The sequence below is a fragment of the Lytechinus variegatus genome, chromosome 15 (genome assembly GCF_018143015.1).
Source record: "Lytechinus variegatus isolate NC3 chromosome 15, Lvar_3.0, whole genome shotgun sequence".
In the NCBI taxonomy this organism is placed as follows: domain Eukaryota; kingdom Metazoa; phylum Echinodermata; class Echinoidea; order Temnopleuroida; family Toxopneustidae; genus Lytechinus; species Lytechinus variegatus.
In genome coordinates this window covers 31,280,151-31,297,043 of record NC_054754.1, presented here as the reverse complement: position 1 = coordinate 31,297,043, position 16,893 = coordinate 31,280,151, and the positions used below count along the sequence as shown (strand labels likewise).

The 16,893-nt window shown below is 36.4% G+C and overlaps 1 protein-coding gene across 1 annotated transcript; it reads right to left on the bottom strand.

Annotated features, from left to right (window-relative positions):
• Positions 1-618: 618 nt before the first annotated feature.
• LOC121429131 (probable G-protein coupled receptor 21) lies at positions 619-4,578 on the bottom strand. The gene has a single exon (XM_041626050.1). The coding sequence runs from the start codon at positions 2,926-2,928 to the stop codon at positions 1,573-1,575; it is 1,356 nt and encodes a 451-aa protein (XP_041481984.1). The 5' UTR covers positions 2,929-4,578; the 3' UTR covers positions 619-1,572.
• Between the last annotated feature and the right edge of the window lie 12,315 nt (positions 4,579-16,893).

Here is a 16,893-nt window from a genome sequence, read left to right as displayed (position 1 = left end):
ACTTTGCAGATCACACAATGTACATTACCATAAATATTGTGCCAGTCGGTTAGAACCAGGATCTTGTATTCATTTTATCACATCCACATGGGCTACTTGGAAATGTGAGGACCAGTTTCCATGGTGATTAATTGTTCTGGCATCACAGTCTGGTACTTAGTATGCCATAGTGACTCAACTATGGATGATATCTGTCTGTTTACAGTGGTTTTTATTCACTGATAATATTGCTGCATCAGCACAGACTATTTCGAAATACCTGTATGTACAACAGATTGTAAAAAATTTTAATTGATAACCTAGGCCCAAATTTAAAAAAGGTGGTTTTTAAAACCATGGGTTGAACCTATGGTTTATGTAGATTTCCTGTATGAATTACACTTATTTACCACATATGAACATGACCAGTACTGATGTGCGCTTCTGTCATGAGTGCGCCAAAATGTGCGTTATTTTATTCACGTTTCCACAGTTTTAAAGAGCAGACTCATTAAAAACAATGAACTCATGAATGAAATAGAATACTCAAACCAGGGCAACAGGTGTCAGTTTGGCGCACTGTGACAAAAGCTTGCAAAAAAAATCAGCATTGTACATTTTTTTAAACATATGGATAAGTGTAATTTATACAGGAAATCTGCATAAACCATGGGTTCAACCCATGGTTTTCAAAACCACCTTTGTGAATTCATGCCTTAGAGTTACAGCACTCCTTTATTGGACACTTTTTCAATTTTCATTTATCTTAAATTCTATAAATCACGAATGGAATATGATTTAGAAAGACAAGATGTACTGACAAATTTGATGTTAGTATTTCCAGTGGAGTGTTTGGTGGTGTTCCTACGCCTTTCATACCAATTATGTAATCAGTAAATGATCTAAATTGGCAATGCAGTGAAAACAAAAAAATCACTGTTTAAAAGTGCGAATTGGCATCTTTTAGTTTAAAGTTTGCTTTCATCATTCATTTTGATCCATGTACATTAGAATTTTGTTTACATACAATAAGTTATATAAAAAAATGAACAGTTCTTGCCGATTGTGGACCAAATTTATTTTGACCTTATGAAATCTTTGTATTTTTACTGGAAAATCAGAAAGCAAAGCTTGTGGGTCGTCAATTCTTCACTAAAGCAGGAATACCGATCGAAAAAGGTTGAAAAAATAGAATATTAGGTGATGGGAGAAGAAATATTCTCCTTCATATGTATTCCCTTTCTATGAAAAATGAGGTATATTGAAATTTTAACACACAATCTCAAGATAGTTATAGATATTTGTTAAATCTTAAAACCATTTTTTATAATTTTTACATGTACATCAAAATACATACTTTATTTTTCATTATACATGCGTAACATCTTAACTGTCAGATACCCAAGATTACTTTAATGCGTAGTACAGAATATACACAACAAATATATATATACCAGCAATGGGCTGAATTGAATGCATGGTATTATGTTTGCAGACATTGAGTACCATTTGATATGAGTACGTATGTGAATTTTGAAGTATGTATATTTCATAGCAGATAATACAGAAACCCATCTTGAGTAGCAGTGATTCTTATAAGGAGCTTTCTTTAATGGGAATTGGTATTGGACGCACATCAATGAATCGTTCCTTTCCATTGGAATAAAGATGTCCATTTTTCTTCTTCAACTTTTTGTGATGCTTTTTGCGACTGTTTGAGGTAAAGAAGCAAGAGGAGTAAGTTGAGGCTCTCCTACGGCTTTTTCGTATCATGACTACAAATCCATCTCGGAATGATTGATGACCGATGCTGTAGACGATGCAGTTAAGGAAACTGTTCACGATGCCTAGCCAGGAGAAAAAGAACATGGCTGCTGGTGGAATGTGAATGTCTACAAGACCCCTGAGAGTCTTGGTCACCACGAAGGGTAGCCAAGTGACATAGAAAGCACTGATGATCACAAGGAATATCTTTGCTAGGAGACGTTCATAGCTGGATCTAGTACTTTCCCGTTGGTTGGGCGATTTGAACATCATTCCGGTGCGTTCAATTTGCTGGGTTTGTACGAAGCTGACCTTGAGGATGTGAACGTAGCAGAAGGTTGAGATGACCAAAGCAGGCACGACTAGAACAGCGATGATGAAGAATGAGAAGGCAACATTCTCCTCCCAGTGAAGGGAGCACTCGTAGCTATGGTCATTGTAATGGAAGGTACCCCATCCAAACATGGATGGAAGGAATATCCCAGCACTGATCAACCATACTGCTATCACTATGATCCTCGCCCTTGTCTTGGTCAGGATGGTGAAGTATTTCAATGGTCTGGTGATTGCTATGTAGCGGTCAATGCTAAGGCAGGCCAGTCCTATGATAGAAACCCCTACAGCTACTGCCAGAGTGTAGCCAGTTATTGCACAACTTGCATCTCCGTAAGGCCACTCCTGAAGGAACCACGAGTGGATGGAAAACGAGCAGCATATTCCCACTCCCAGGTCTGCGCAAGCCAGCGACTTGATGAAGATTCCTGATGCATTGTTCAGTGATGGCGTGTAGTGGAATACAATCAGCACTATCACGTTACCAACGATAATCAAGAGACACGTCACTATCATCATAAGAAGGGCCAGTATCGTTGCCCAGTGTGGCATTTCATTGTCCACACCCGGTGTACTTGAATTGTTCACCAGTGTTCCATCTGTTGAAAGCCCAGGAGTGGAAGGGTTGAATGCGTTTGAAATCCAGTAAGTATTGGCTTCTTCCACTTGATTGTCATTGGGGAATGTCAGGGTAGTATTGCCCTTCAGTGCATCAGCGAAGTTCACTACCCAATCACTGAAGACCTGATTCGTTGTGTTCGCTATGCTATCCACTGTTATGACTGAAGATGTGTCATTTGATGTTAACCCATGAGGCGATCTGATGGTGGGGGAATTTGTTGCATTATCCATCTTGTTTTCAAGTATCTTGCTAAACAATATCACAGATCATCTGTTTAGAACTAAAAATTCCATGTGTGAACATTATTTCCTTGATAGTTGTTTCCATTCACTGGATCCTTGATAAGGTGTTGTAACCTGTATTCTCAGTAACTGGCAGCCTATACAGAAGTTGGTTTACTTTTCACAAAGGTTGTAGGCAACATCTTTGAAAGCAACTGGAACATTTTAAGTCATGCCAGACTAAAGAAGCAAATGTATCCAAAGTGGTATTCACTGTGATCAGACTTGTCCCATCCTGCGTAAGATGTCTTCTGAAACGATAAAAACAAAGAGAAGAGATATTCAGTTCAAGTAATACGAACAGTGCAGACAGATAAGACGCATGACACACATTCTTCAAAGAAACCAGAAAGGGCTGGAAACAATTGGAACAGAGTCAGCAGACGTCACTATGACGTTCTATCTGCCCCAGTCATACCCGTGGCTGTTGACTTTTGTTTTCTGCAAGCTGAAGTGTTGTTGGACCATCAAAAATATATAATTTTCTTGATTTCCTCCTAATTGGAGGCTAGGATAGGGAAATCCTCTTTTCTTAGTTGCTGACGTCACTCGCTGTGTTACTACCCACTGGAAAAACAATCATTTCCATGCTGATTAGTTATGAGTACTCATCACTTAAGTATCTTGTCTCTAGTACTTAGTGGTTTCATAGCAGCTTCCTTGCTTGCTTTTTTTCTAATCAGTTATTATGTAAATAGCTTAAGTGCTTAATTTTAAGACACAAGATGGCTCAGTTGGTAGAGCACTAGACTGATAAACAACAACTCGGATATAAAAAATATCAACTATATCTCATGTGAGCGGCTTTTAAATTCTCATTACCATGTCCTTTGGAGAGGACTAAAAGCTGTTGTGTTGTTGAATAGTGCGTGTTATTCCAGACAGGTTCCAAGATGTAATGTCATTTGCTCTAAACCATCAGAATACGTAATTAGAAATCCTCTCTGATATCGTTTTAATAAACTTAGAAGATTCAGTGAGGTTAACGTATGAGCAACAACAGCAACAAGAATAGAATGAAAATGCTTTTAAATTTTTTGAAAGCCTACTAGAGGCACAGCAGATATTGTTCATATAAATCTAATAACCTATCGAATACTCTGTAAATTACCAGAGTTACATTCATTAAATTTGATACCAATCATAATGTATTCTCTGTGACCATTTCAAAATACCAACTGAAAACAAGATTTTATTGAAGTTATATTATCAGATAAAAAGTTACCAACATTATATAACGTGGAAAAAATATAATTTTTAAATGTGAATAAAACTTTTGTTATAATTTCACCCTCAAGATTTAATGAGAGAGTACATTGCCTGCCTGCATTTTATCAGTGTCACACTGACTCATAATACTGTGACATTGTGCAAGGGGGGGGAGATGAAGAAGCAACATATTACATTGTTTCCTCTAATGTAAGTCATTGACATCATACACTCATGTTCCTAGTTTACTTGATTAGATAATGAGTCAACTATATAAAATAGTACTGCTAATGCAGTAGTCTACATTCTTGTAGACTACTTGTACAGACTTTGGGGAACAGTATGGATTGTTTTAACTGGGCTTTCTAGATTTTAAGAATATACAGACAGTTCCCAAAAGTTAGTGCACCCCACCGCAAAATGCACTCCTTCATGCTGAGTGTTGAATGTAGACAACAACACTGCAATGTTTGGCAAGCCCAGAGAAACAAACTCTATTGAATCCAATATTTTATCAGCTGACTTCACAATTAAGTAAAAAGATGGTGGAACTTGAGCAGTTAATTAAATATGTCCATTTTACATTATGGAAGGGTAAATTGTTACAATCTGTGCATTTTACATTGCCTTCTAATAAACAAACCCTTGTCCCCCAGTGCCTGAGAAAATTGAATTTGATAAAATTTAGTACAAAATATTTCATATCCACATGCTCATAAAATAGCCTTCATATTTATGTGCTTTTCAAATGTTCTGCAAAACATTGCAAGCTTTGTGGTCAATTGTCATCACTTTCTACTTTCTTTTTTTGCCCAAAAAGGGACTTTCCCTAATATAATTAATGGACTGGTGTCTATTGCCCTCCTCAGAAAGACAGCAAGGAATAACAGGATATCATATTGGAAAGTGACAATTTCAGAAAAATATGATCCAGATTACGAGAACATTAGCCTTAAGTTTCAGGTGCAAGTATTTAAAATTTGTTTTTACAGGGAAACAAACGTAACTTGGCAAAAATTGGTTTGAACTTCAATTTTGATCCAAAAATTTATGGTCTGAAAGCATTCATAAGAGACTAATGGAGGTTATGGAATTTTAACCCGAAGGACCTGTTTCATAACTCAATCATTATCTTCTACATGTAGATCTTTACTAATTCCTTCGTTAGGGTTGATTAACTCATTACAGCTATCTAATTATAGCATCTTCCTCTGATATTGTATCTAAATTTGAAGATGATAACATCCCACATTTATTTCTCTTTCAGCACATGTTTTGAAGAATATTGTCTGTGTCTATGAGCTTTCTTGTTCAAACTTTAAAATCTTTCCTGTAAATACTACAGGCTGTTGGAAATTCTTTTTCCCTTATTCTGAGAGCTATTAGTGGAAATTTTCTTTCCTTTCTAAGAGGTATTATAGAAAGAATTCTGATTACTGAAAGAGATGTTCTTTTATTTTTTTTTTGGAGTGAATCATTCATTAATCTTGTTTCTAGCTTAATTAATTTAGAGCAGGAAGAGATTAAACTCTAGAGGAAGGAAATTATTCTTTTAATGAGAATTGATTGTTTTTCATACTGGAAACTCAATATAACCGAGCCTTTGAGACCAATAAATTACATTTAAACTTTTTTGTTGTCTTTGCTGCATCCATCTCATATTAATTGAATAGGGCTGTATTCAATCAAAACTTTACTTGAGAAACACATTTTTCAAAGATGTTGGGTTCAAATCAAATTTGTGTTCAATAGTTCTCCCCCTCCCCACCCCCAAAAAAAATCATAAACGATGAATTAAAAAAAAAATTAAACATGAAACGGTGAAAAGGGATGTATCGAAAGGCAATTTTTCAGAACCATTGTAACATAGTCATTTAGATTTGCTTAAATGCAAGAAAAAGAGATCTCATTCATGATTCTAATAAAGATGTCTACAGGTACATTCACATGGCCTTGATCATGAGAGTACCCATTAAATTACAAGAAATTGTTCAGGCCTTAAAGTAACTGATAATCATTTACGCAGTCACACTGACCCGAAGCAGACCCTTCCCGGGTAAGTTCTCAAAGTTACATGTGCAGTATGGTCTGATCAGCAGGCGAGGCAATGGTTTTCGCTCCTAACTTCCCGCTCGGTTAAGAGAGTTCCCGTAATTTGTAATCACACTGCTGAAATACCCCTTGTATGAACTTGCCAATTAAGCTACATTAACACCAACAAAACCAATTCCACACAGGATCAAAGCTGTTATAGAGTACCAAAATGATGACGTCACAAAAAACTTTTTAGCATTGCAGCGTTTTTTATACCAAATTTTGGTAGAGCATGAAAAAAAAGCCCACGATCAAAATTTGGTGGGAATCACCAAATACAAAAATGTACATGTATCATTGGCCTGGTTCTGAATGTAAGGAACCAGGCCAATAATACATTGACTTCAAAGGGGCTAATTATGTATTCATGAGGTCATACCTAAGGCCCCCATGGACCGATTCTCACCAAATTTGGGTTGTGGGGGTTTTTTCATCATGTTCTACCAAAATATGGTATCAAAACGCTGATATGCAGAAGTGAAAACTGGTGACGTCACACTTCGATACTCTATACTTCGCATGGCACATCATCAGTTGGTTTGGAGTCAGTTTGGTTGATGTGGGCCCTGTCTTACAAAGATTTATGATTGATCTTATCAAGCTCTACTATATGGAAATCCATCAAAGGCATAATTTTTCTGTAGGAAATTTGCACTTTGTCCTTTTTCATACAAAGAGGGGCATACTGAATTGTCAAGACAATGGTGAATGCATGAATATACATCATATTTGGAAAACAGTTTGAACAAGCATGCATTTTTTTTTGGGCATTACTCCTATTTGTTTAAGATCAGTATGCTCGATCTGTAATGAAAATCATAAGATCATAAGTCAGAAAAAATTGGAACCAGTGGGATTCGAACCTGCCATCTACTGCTTTCCGGGCAGCGACTCAACCACCAGGCTATTCTGGTTCACGGCTAAGCCACGATGAACTGGAATCCAAATACCCTCGATCCTCTTCTTTCTGACTCATTAATATTCAAATGCCATCCGCTGTAGACAATAGATAGTAAATTAAGAGGCTTTTATAGGAGGAAATTATAATTTTTTAACAATTTTAGTAGACGGCAGGTTCGAATCCCACTGGTTCCAATTTTTTCTGACTTATGATCTTATGATTTTCATTACAGATCGAGCATACTGATCTTAAACAAATAGGAGTAATGCCGAAAAAAAAAAATTAACAAATTATAATTTCCTCCTATAAAAGCCTCTTAATTTACATGCATTTTTTATATTGACTTTGGCTGGCTTTCCATAGTTATGGTTGATGTCATCAATCCTAATTCTTTGTAAGACTGGGCCCAAACCTATTTTAACTATAAATGTTTTAAATGGCATCATTACTTGGTTCTGAGTTAGTTTCGTTTGTGTTTCTGTGGCATCAGATAGCCAGTATGAATGCAATGAAGCTCTTGTTATCCAATCGTGCTTGGATGGTGCTTTTAACGAGAAGATAAGAGACTGTTCAAACCCTGTATACCCGCAATCTTACACTCTCGTCTGTCAAATTTTGGCACTTTTATTATCCCCTCTTCAGAGCAATGTTATTAGTTCAGCTATCCTGACTATTGTCTTTGATTGATCTCCTAAGATTAATAGAGTAGAACTACCTTCATTAGTTTTTATTTCTGTTCAATCATTGGTATACACGTATGTCCAGTCAGTTGTATGTAGTAAACTGAAATATGCAAAATGTAATTTTGAGAAAATTTGTGAGAAATCCATTTGCGAAGTTTGTGCCAGACCATCCATGCCCTTAACTAAAAAATATTTTGGAGAAATTTGACTTGAAAAATTATCCCAGCCATGGCGTAATTTCCTTCAGCAAGAAATTGATCTACATTGTGCTGCACACAACCCAGGTGAGGTAAATGGGTACCCGGCAGGATTACTTCCTTGCATGCACCAAGTACCTATAGATAGTAGTTGGAGCTAAAGCATGGATAATGTATAGTGAGCCATCAAAATAGGCAACTAGATAGTCAAATCTGTGCCTCATGAATGCCAGATACAGACCTGCCAACCAGTAAGTTTTGGGCGTATTTAGTACGTTTTTACAACCAAAATATGGCAGTACATTTTTTCTTGAAAAAATATGTTTTTTTGTAAAAATTTTGTTTTACTTAAATATGGTTATTAGATCAATGTAATTTCAGGTAACTTGTTTTTTTTTTTATTCATTTTGTTAAAACCAGGGTGAGATATACACATGTTTCAATTGTTTTGTTTTTTTCATCTGCCCATGTTTCAATTGTTTTTTTTTTTTTTCAAGAGCAGTGCGCATTTTAGCTTGCATGCAGCTTGAGCGCCGCGATGAGCGAGTCCACCCTGTATTTTATTATGAAATACACTTTTTTGGGGGAAAATACAGTTTTTTATCGCAGAATACAATTTTTCATTCTCAGAGGTTGGCACTCAGGTCTGCAGATATTATTTTTATTAACAGTGCAGATGAGTTGCGATGATGATAAACCTAAGTACCACATTCACATCTGCAGGGACAGGTGAAATATCTTTGACTTTGAAAATGTTGACTTTTTACAAAACTTCATAATTAAACAAAATAGATGAAGAAAGAAAGGGGTCTTGTGATACTAAGACATGATTTTAAACCTGTCAGATGTTGACTTTATGGAATTAATTAATGTGTATTATTGTGCTGACTTTAAGGAATAAATCAATGTTTATTATTGATATTATTATTATCAATATTCTGTGAGAACTGAAATTACCTTTCCAAACCATTTCATTTAGTGCTGCAAGTCAGGCGGCATGTTCGGGTTCGGTTCGGTTCGGCAAGGTTCGGCAATTTTTTTCCGAACTTTGGTTCGGTTCGGGGTTCGGCAATAAATGCCAAATTAAATTTAACATCTAAAAAATAAAGATCGCCGGCCTACTAACAAGTAATCTCTTGCATGATCCGTCATGTATTAATAATAAATTTTGTTTCTAAAAAGAATAGTTAAGATAATTGTTGAACTTTCTTTTGTTTTAATTAACAAAAAAATAAGTCATTTCTACTTTCATTTTTAAAATGAAAATAAAAAAATCAAAAGAAAAAAATAATGATAACGAGAGAATCAGGACAAACAGAATTACAAAGATCAGAATATTTTTTTCACGATTATTTCATGTAGCTCTGATCATGATCGATTACGATGTTATTGCCAACGCAGCTTCTCAAACTGGAAAGTGTTGATCGGGAATGTCGAAATAGTAGACAAACAACCTCCACTCAACTGTTATTATACCGGTAAAATTCACATTCCAAAGAATATGAGTGTTTTAGAAAGTTCCTATTTTCTGAAAAGTGGTAAAATCTGGTCAATGAATTACTTTAAAAAGATAAAATATCAGTCCATTCTTGGTCCAGAAAGATCGACGCTACGTGACTTCAAACATATTTCTAACACGAAAATGAGTACATGGGACTGTACTACGTATTTTAGTGTTGTGAAATCACTCGGCGTTGATCGTCAGAACTAAGACGGAACTGATAATTTATCATTTCATTCTCAGTAATTGGCCAGATTAAACCACTTTTAAGAAAATATTGACAATGGAAAAACGTTTCAAGTTTGGAATACGAATTTTACCTGTATAATAGCGACCGAGAGCAGGTTGTTTGGACTTCCAGTTTCAACTTTCCTTACCAACCATTTCCGGAACATCGATCAGGGAACATGCGTTGATTTGGTTTGAATTTTTATCTTTTTTGTTTTTTTCACCCTCATTCCTTCATCTCTTATTTATTTATCGTTTATATTAATATGGAAATTTCAGAAGGTGGAATATATATACTTTACCATTACTTTGTCAGTCACAAGGAATTAATTTATGTCTTTTCAATTAAATGTACATCCGATTACAGCAATACGTAATTCAACTACACTTTTTAACCGAGTTAAGCTTAAAATGTCCCCACATTTTATAAGGAAAAAATATATTCATGTTTAGGCCTGGGACGATTGTCATTATTACCATTCGATTATTTCCTGGAAAAATAATTGAATGATTCGATTGTTCGTCGGGAATCACGTCTTTTAAGTCACAATAGTTGTCCTACTTTATGGTGACCCCCCCCCCCATGAAGAAATCTCCATCAAAGTCACATGTTTAGCATAAATGAGGCCCTTTTCCCCTTCTCGATGATTTTTTTATATCAAAAGAAACTTCATGAAATGAGATTAAATCTTTCAGTTTATTGTTCCAATGAAAATCTTTCCTAAATTAATACTGGTACCCTGGTATTATGCATTCATCCCTCCAAGTGCCACACCCCTTCATATAAATGAATCAGCCCCGCCGAGTCCAAAGACGTAAACAACTCATTCATGAAGTATATTCTTTGAGACTGAGCCCAGGTGGAGCATTTCACTTGAAAATTTTCATCCCTTGCCCACACCATGTCCCCGCCTCCACTTGTGGCACTGCCCACGATGCTACACATGTATTAAAAAAAAATATTTCATTTGAAATACCTTTCAAAATAACGATTTTTTTATCATTTGAACGTACATGTATAACTGGGTCTATTTTTGGAGACTAGTCGAGAAAGTACTGGTGAAGGCGGGCGCGTGTTGGAATGTAGTTTTCATTGGTTGAGGGGGATATAAAAAAGGTTGCATTGTTCTGAAACATGAAAGAAATTCTCCGGCTCCCACCCCCTATCCTTCCCTCTCTCTTTCCCTTACACGCACACACACACACAGATGGGGGAGGGGTCAATTTATTTCTGAAGTCATGACCTTTCCTGATAAGGGAACCACATGCCTTCCGCTTCTTTGTTTCCCAAAGTTTCATTGGCTATCCGAAGGTCCAATCAGCTCAAGTGAGCTGGTTATGTGTTTACTTATTATTGTGCACGAACACAATGACTTATTTTGTGTATGAGGGCAAGGTCGGGTGGGATTAACATTTACGGAGCGCTATCATGTTGGTATGTAACTGTGAATGTGATACAATCATTGATAATTTTTGAAACATTACCTCGGTAACATAATTTTTAAACCTGTAAAAAACAGCTGTCATCATTGTTTTCTTGTCATTTTATTTTTATTACTTGGGTATTAGAGTTATCCCAACGTCATAATCGGGATCTGCCGAACATTCGATTAGTGTAAATTTTGCTAATCGATTGGTGATTGGCGGCATGCCAATCGAACCATTTGATCAATTGATGTTTACTCCCAGGCCTATTCATGTTTATAAAAAAATTGAAAATGATGAAAATTTAATCAAACACGAGACCGAAACTGTCATACTTTGTCATTTACGAGGAATGAATTTATGTCTGGTTCTTTTTCTTTATTAAATACAAAATGATTAGGTCCGATTACGATCACGATCGATTACGGCAATACGTAATTTCACCACACTTTTATACCGAGTTTAGCTTCAAAATGCCCCCTCATTTTATCAAGAAAAAATATATTTATGTTAATAAAATATTCTTAAGTTGATAACAGTTCAATCAAAGACAAGATGGGAGCTATCATAGTGGATTTTAAAAATATATTGAGTGGAATTCTCTTTGTGCACAATCACTAACCAATATATATTTTATTAATTTTATACTTAAATCTATGTAGTCATCGCATTCACGCATTGCATACAAACATACTTTTTTTTTTACCGAACTTCCGAACCAGGCCTTTGAGTTCGGTTCGGTCCGGTTCGGAAGTGCCAAGTTCGGCGAACTTCCGTTCGGTTCGGCGGTTCGGCTGCAGCACTAATTTCATTACCCTCTTTCGTCATCCCCTCACACACTTCCTGCAGTAGTTCACTGTATTACCAAGTTATTCCAAAACGGAAATCATTCCAAATTCTCATGCTCTGACTTTACCATCTGAGAAGACATTCTGTCCAGGCAAAGATGGACATTTTTTCCTGATTATTTGTAGTTATCCTGTGGCATATTCTTGTGGATACATGTATCATCTCTTATTCCAGGTTTTACCAGGTTTTACTCGTAGGCCCGTATTCTGAAGTCGGGTTTAACTTAAACTCAGGTTTAAAGTTGTGGTTTAAGTAAGGACTGCCAATTGTTACATAATCACTACCAGTAGAGATATCAGACTTCAGCTCATTCGGCTCTCAAATCATTCACAATTGTGTAGGAAGTATAAATAGATGATTGTCTTCACCATCGATAAATCAGGAAAGAGCACAGTAAACATAAGAAACATACAACTTAATAAAATTTTTGATACTTTTGGCTTCCCATACTTCAACCACAACTTTAAACCTGAGTTTAAGTTAAACTTGACTTCAGAATACGGGTGTTAGTGTTAGTCTGAAATTCAATGAAAGTTTGAGGTCCGTCATGAATGAGATGTTATGTATTCAATATTTCCTTCTTTCAAATACTTAAAGGGGAATCCAGCCTTGGCCAAAACATGTTCTGCTGGGAAGGAGAAAAATAAATTTAACAGAATGGCGAAAGTTTGAAAGAAATCGGACAAGCAATAAGAAAGTTATAGCTACTTTAAAATTGAGATCACTAATGCCCTTTTTTACACAGGGTTTTCTTAACCCCGGACTATCGCTAACCCCGTACTATCCTTAACCCCGTACTATTTTTTTTCTTTTTCACACATGCCAAATTGTTATTGCTAACCCCGGATAAGGAATGCTTGCTTTTTACACACGAAACTCGCTAACCCCGGACTAGTGGTTTTTGTCGATCATTCGTAGTACAAGTACTTCACTCGTACACTTTTTACACAAATTGCCATTTAGCCCCACCTATAGTACGGGGTTAAGCTTAGCCCACTTTCGTTTTACACATGCGATCTTAACCCCGTACTATTGCTCTTAGCACCGCAATTGGTGGGATAACCCTGCTTTTTTGCAGGGCCAAATAATCCCGTACTATAGGTGGGGTTAGCCCACTTTGCAAAAACGCTGTGTAAAACGAAATTGGGCTAAGCTTAACCCCGTACTATAGGTGGGGCTAAATTGCCATTAAGCCCCACCAATAGTACCGGGTTAAAGAAATTTTAGCCTGTCTAAAAAGGGTATAATAGTACCGTAAGTAACGGTGTATTAACCGCACCCGTGTATTAACCGCACCCCCAACTTTGGACTAAAAAAAAAAAAAAAAAAAATTCTCACATTTACATGCATATTTGAGGTACATGTACGAAGAAACAAAATCTAAGTTTTTAAGATTTCAAAGTATCCAAAGAGATTACCGGTATGCGGAAATATGCTGTTCTTGATCAATTCATCTACAAATGTTAGAAAGAAAGAACGGTCCCGACAATATTGGCAACTTACACACTCACTCACCTCACAGTCACAGTGTACACACACAGCACTGCCATTACATTGCAAACTACGATACAGTACCAGTCATGCCAGTACATCTTATCAAATTATGATCTGTGTCTTTCCCAGCGTAGGAGGAAGAAACATTCACATTTCTTGCATCACAATCTCACAATCACTTTCAGAAATTTGATGTCTTAGCATGAATTTTGGATACGGGATTACAGGAAGGTTCAAGAAACAAAGAAATTGACATTTTTTCCAGTTGTTTTTTACGGCTTCGTGCTGTCTCTCTCATGCGTGGTTTACATGGTATCTTATGAAAAGCAAACAGGAAGGAAAAAAACAAGCTGGCGCGAAACGGGACTTTGAATAGCGCCAGCTTAAGTCGCACTACAACCACTACAACGCAATTAAGCTCACTCAACTCTCGCTCAGCAGTGTCAAAATATTACCGAGTATGCTTGGCGTCTCTTTTGAATTAGCCAGGGAACTTCACTACTTTGAATCAAGAATAAAGTCAAAATTAGTGTCATGAAGGTGGGTGCGTTTGTTATGGACAATATTTGATTAAGATCATAATAATTGCTTCCCATTACCCTCGGCTCATACCCCTCTAAACGACATTGCCTGGGCGGCTACGCCCGGCCACTCGATGTGTTGTGATCTGGCAGACATCGTACATGTACGGGAGGGGTTACGGCAGGCTGGCTCAGACCCGTCACCGTGTAAACCGCACCCCCGACTTTTGCTTCTATCCCGCCGAGAAAAAGGTGCGGTTAATACACCGTTACTTACGGTACGTAGATTTCAAATTGGCAACTGGGTAAGTTAATTATGACAAGGGGCAAGGACAACTTTCCCATAGGCCACGTACTTTATTATCAGGGATTTGTGGTTTTCTCCTAAGTACCCATTCCCCTGGGGCGGTAATCGTAATATAATCGAGGTAGTATAATGTTTTATGTCCTTATGAAAGAAAAATGTAATTTGAAATAAAACTTTTGGGAAAAATGACATTTTAGTCATAATATGTATTGGAGTACATGGAAGAGTAGTTCTTGCCTTACATCACTATGACATCCCATATGCAGCCAATTTGAAGTCTCCATGGTTATAGTGATTACCAATATTTACAACTTTTAAAAATTCATAATTTCTTGTTGTTTGTCCAATATTGTTCAAACTTTCACCTATCAACTTGTCTGACTTTTCTTTTTCTTATAAAAACAAGTTTTTATTTGGGTTGGATTCCCCTTTAATTAAAAAAATATTAATCACTTTGTTCTTTCCAGCTTTGATGAGCATCAGGCCATATTACCTAGGCCTATCTCTATGTCATTGTTTGTGTCAATAGTAGACATAAAAAGTCGAGTAGAACATTCACTGTTGTGATAAAGTAGAGAAATGGACTTGTTTAATATGGAACAAAATTGGTTCTATTTTTAGCTTCTTGATACATGGTTAACTCACTGATGCAAATGAGCTTGAAGGTTAATGTATTTTACTTGTGTTGTATCAGTGAACCTCGAAGTAAAGAATCGACATTAAAAAAAGTAAGAACATGTACAGTCTATAAATTCCTGGCCAAGCATGTGATTGTCAGCATAAAATCCTCCCCCCCAAATGCTGAGCAAATAATGCATCAAATAAATTTATGAATCTCATCCAAGTTTAAACACTGAATAATCAGTCAAAGTTATATTCTCTTTTGTATAGTGTATATTTTCATTTAACATCTCTGTGTGCTTTCAAATAATAGAATTAAGGATGTCCTTTTCTTGAGACCTAAACTATACAGAAGATGAGATACCTTATGTACTTGACTACAAGAATCAATCTATTTTTATATCACCTAGCTAGCAGCAGTTCATTGAAAATGGAGGTCTGCCTAGACAATATTTCATTGACCCATTTCTCACGGAGTCTGTTGATACTTGATAGGTTATTAAATCAAGAAAATAATAGGAAGAGTCACCGTAAACTTCTTGATTAAGCATGCCACCCCTCAGGTTGGTTGATAAAAGAATACATTAGTTTCTGTTTGTGATGTTCGAATTAATGATGTTGTTGCTTTGGAGATATCGCATATCTTTTATGGTATCCTGTCTATCTCCAAAAATAAATCAAATGTCTGTATTTATTCTTTTTGTCCTCAGATTTGATTTTTTTTTCGTAATAAAAAGATGTGGCAATAACTGCTGATGGTTAGATGTGCTCAGGTTATCTTTAAATAAAACTGATGCAAACGTATAAAACGAAACACAGGTAAAAAGGTTAGGCAGTACACTGTGATGCCAAAGAAACGAAGATCATGTTCACTTCAAATGCCTTTCAAAAATTAATTTTAAAACCATCACAGTATTTCCCTCCATATATGATTATACGTTGATATTTTTTCAGCAACATGTCTGCATTATGGGTCTTTTTAAGATTGTAAATGATTAATACTGTTAAGCCTGAGTCATATCGATTATTTTGAAAACCGGTGTTCGACAGCTTTAATTCGATCGAACATCGATGCATCGAATATTGAAGGCGGGAAAAAAATTTGCTCCGGCCATCGCGTCGATGCGCTATGCATGCACTACGCACTGATGGTATGCGCTGGCGTTAGCCGGGTGAGCGTTGCACAAGCAAATGACAGAGCAAAGTTCGTTTGTATTTTCCATGACCACAAAACACAAAAAAAAAGGCCGGGGACCAATGCAGAATTCCCAAAATATCTTCAACAATGATATTTGCAGATGACAACATATAAGTTTAAAGTGAAACAATAATAAAGACATGAATCACGCAGAGTCGATCCGAATGATTTTCGGTCAACTAGCATTCGCAGTCCAGACTCGCATTCACCAGCCCCGTCCGCAGCCCCGTACACTCACTCTCCCGAAACGACAGGCGTGCTTGTCAGCGCCAGCAAACAAGTGCAACCAACGGAGAGCGCTATAACTTGCCTGAGATTGTGTAGTTGGCTCCAAGATGAGTTCCAAATACATTTATGCGAATAAATACGTAATTTTCTCTGGATGGTCATTTGAATTGCTATTCAATGCTGATATAACGATTGTGAGGAAAGATTGTGGAATATGAGTTATGACGATGTTCGAGAATTAATCCTGATGATGACAATCCATTTTTTTTTGACACAATAATATTGAGCATGCGATCGAAATAAATACAAATGTTTCGAATCGAGCCCTAAATTCATATAAATTACGATTTAACAAGATTTTATGGTCATACTAAGAATATTGACGATGTCAGCAAAGTATGTTATGTTCATATGGAAGAATTAATACTGGCATTATTTCTTTTGTTATTCCATCTCTG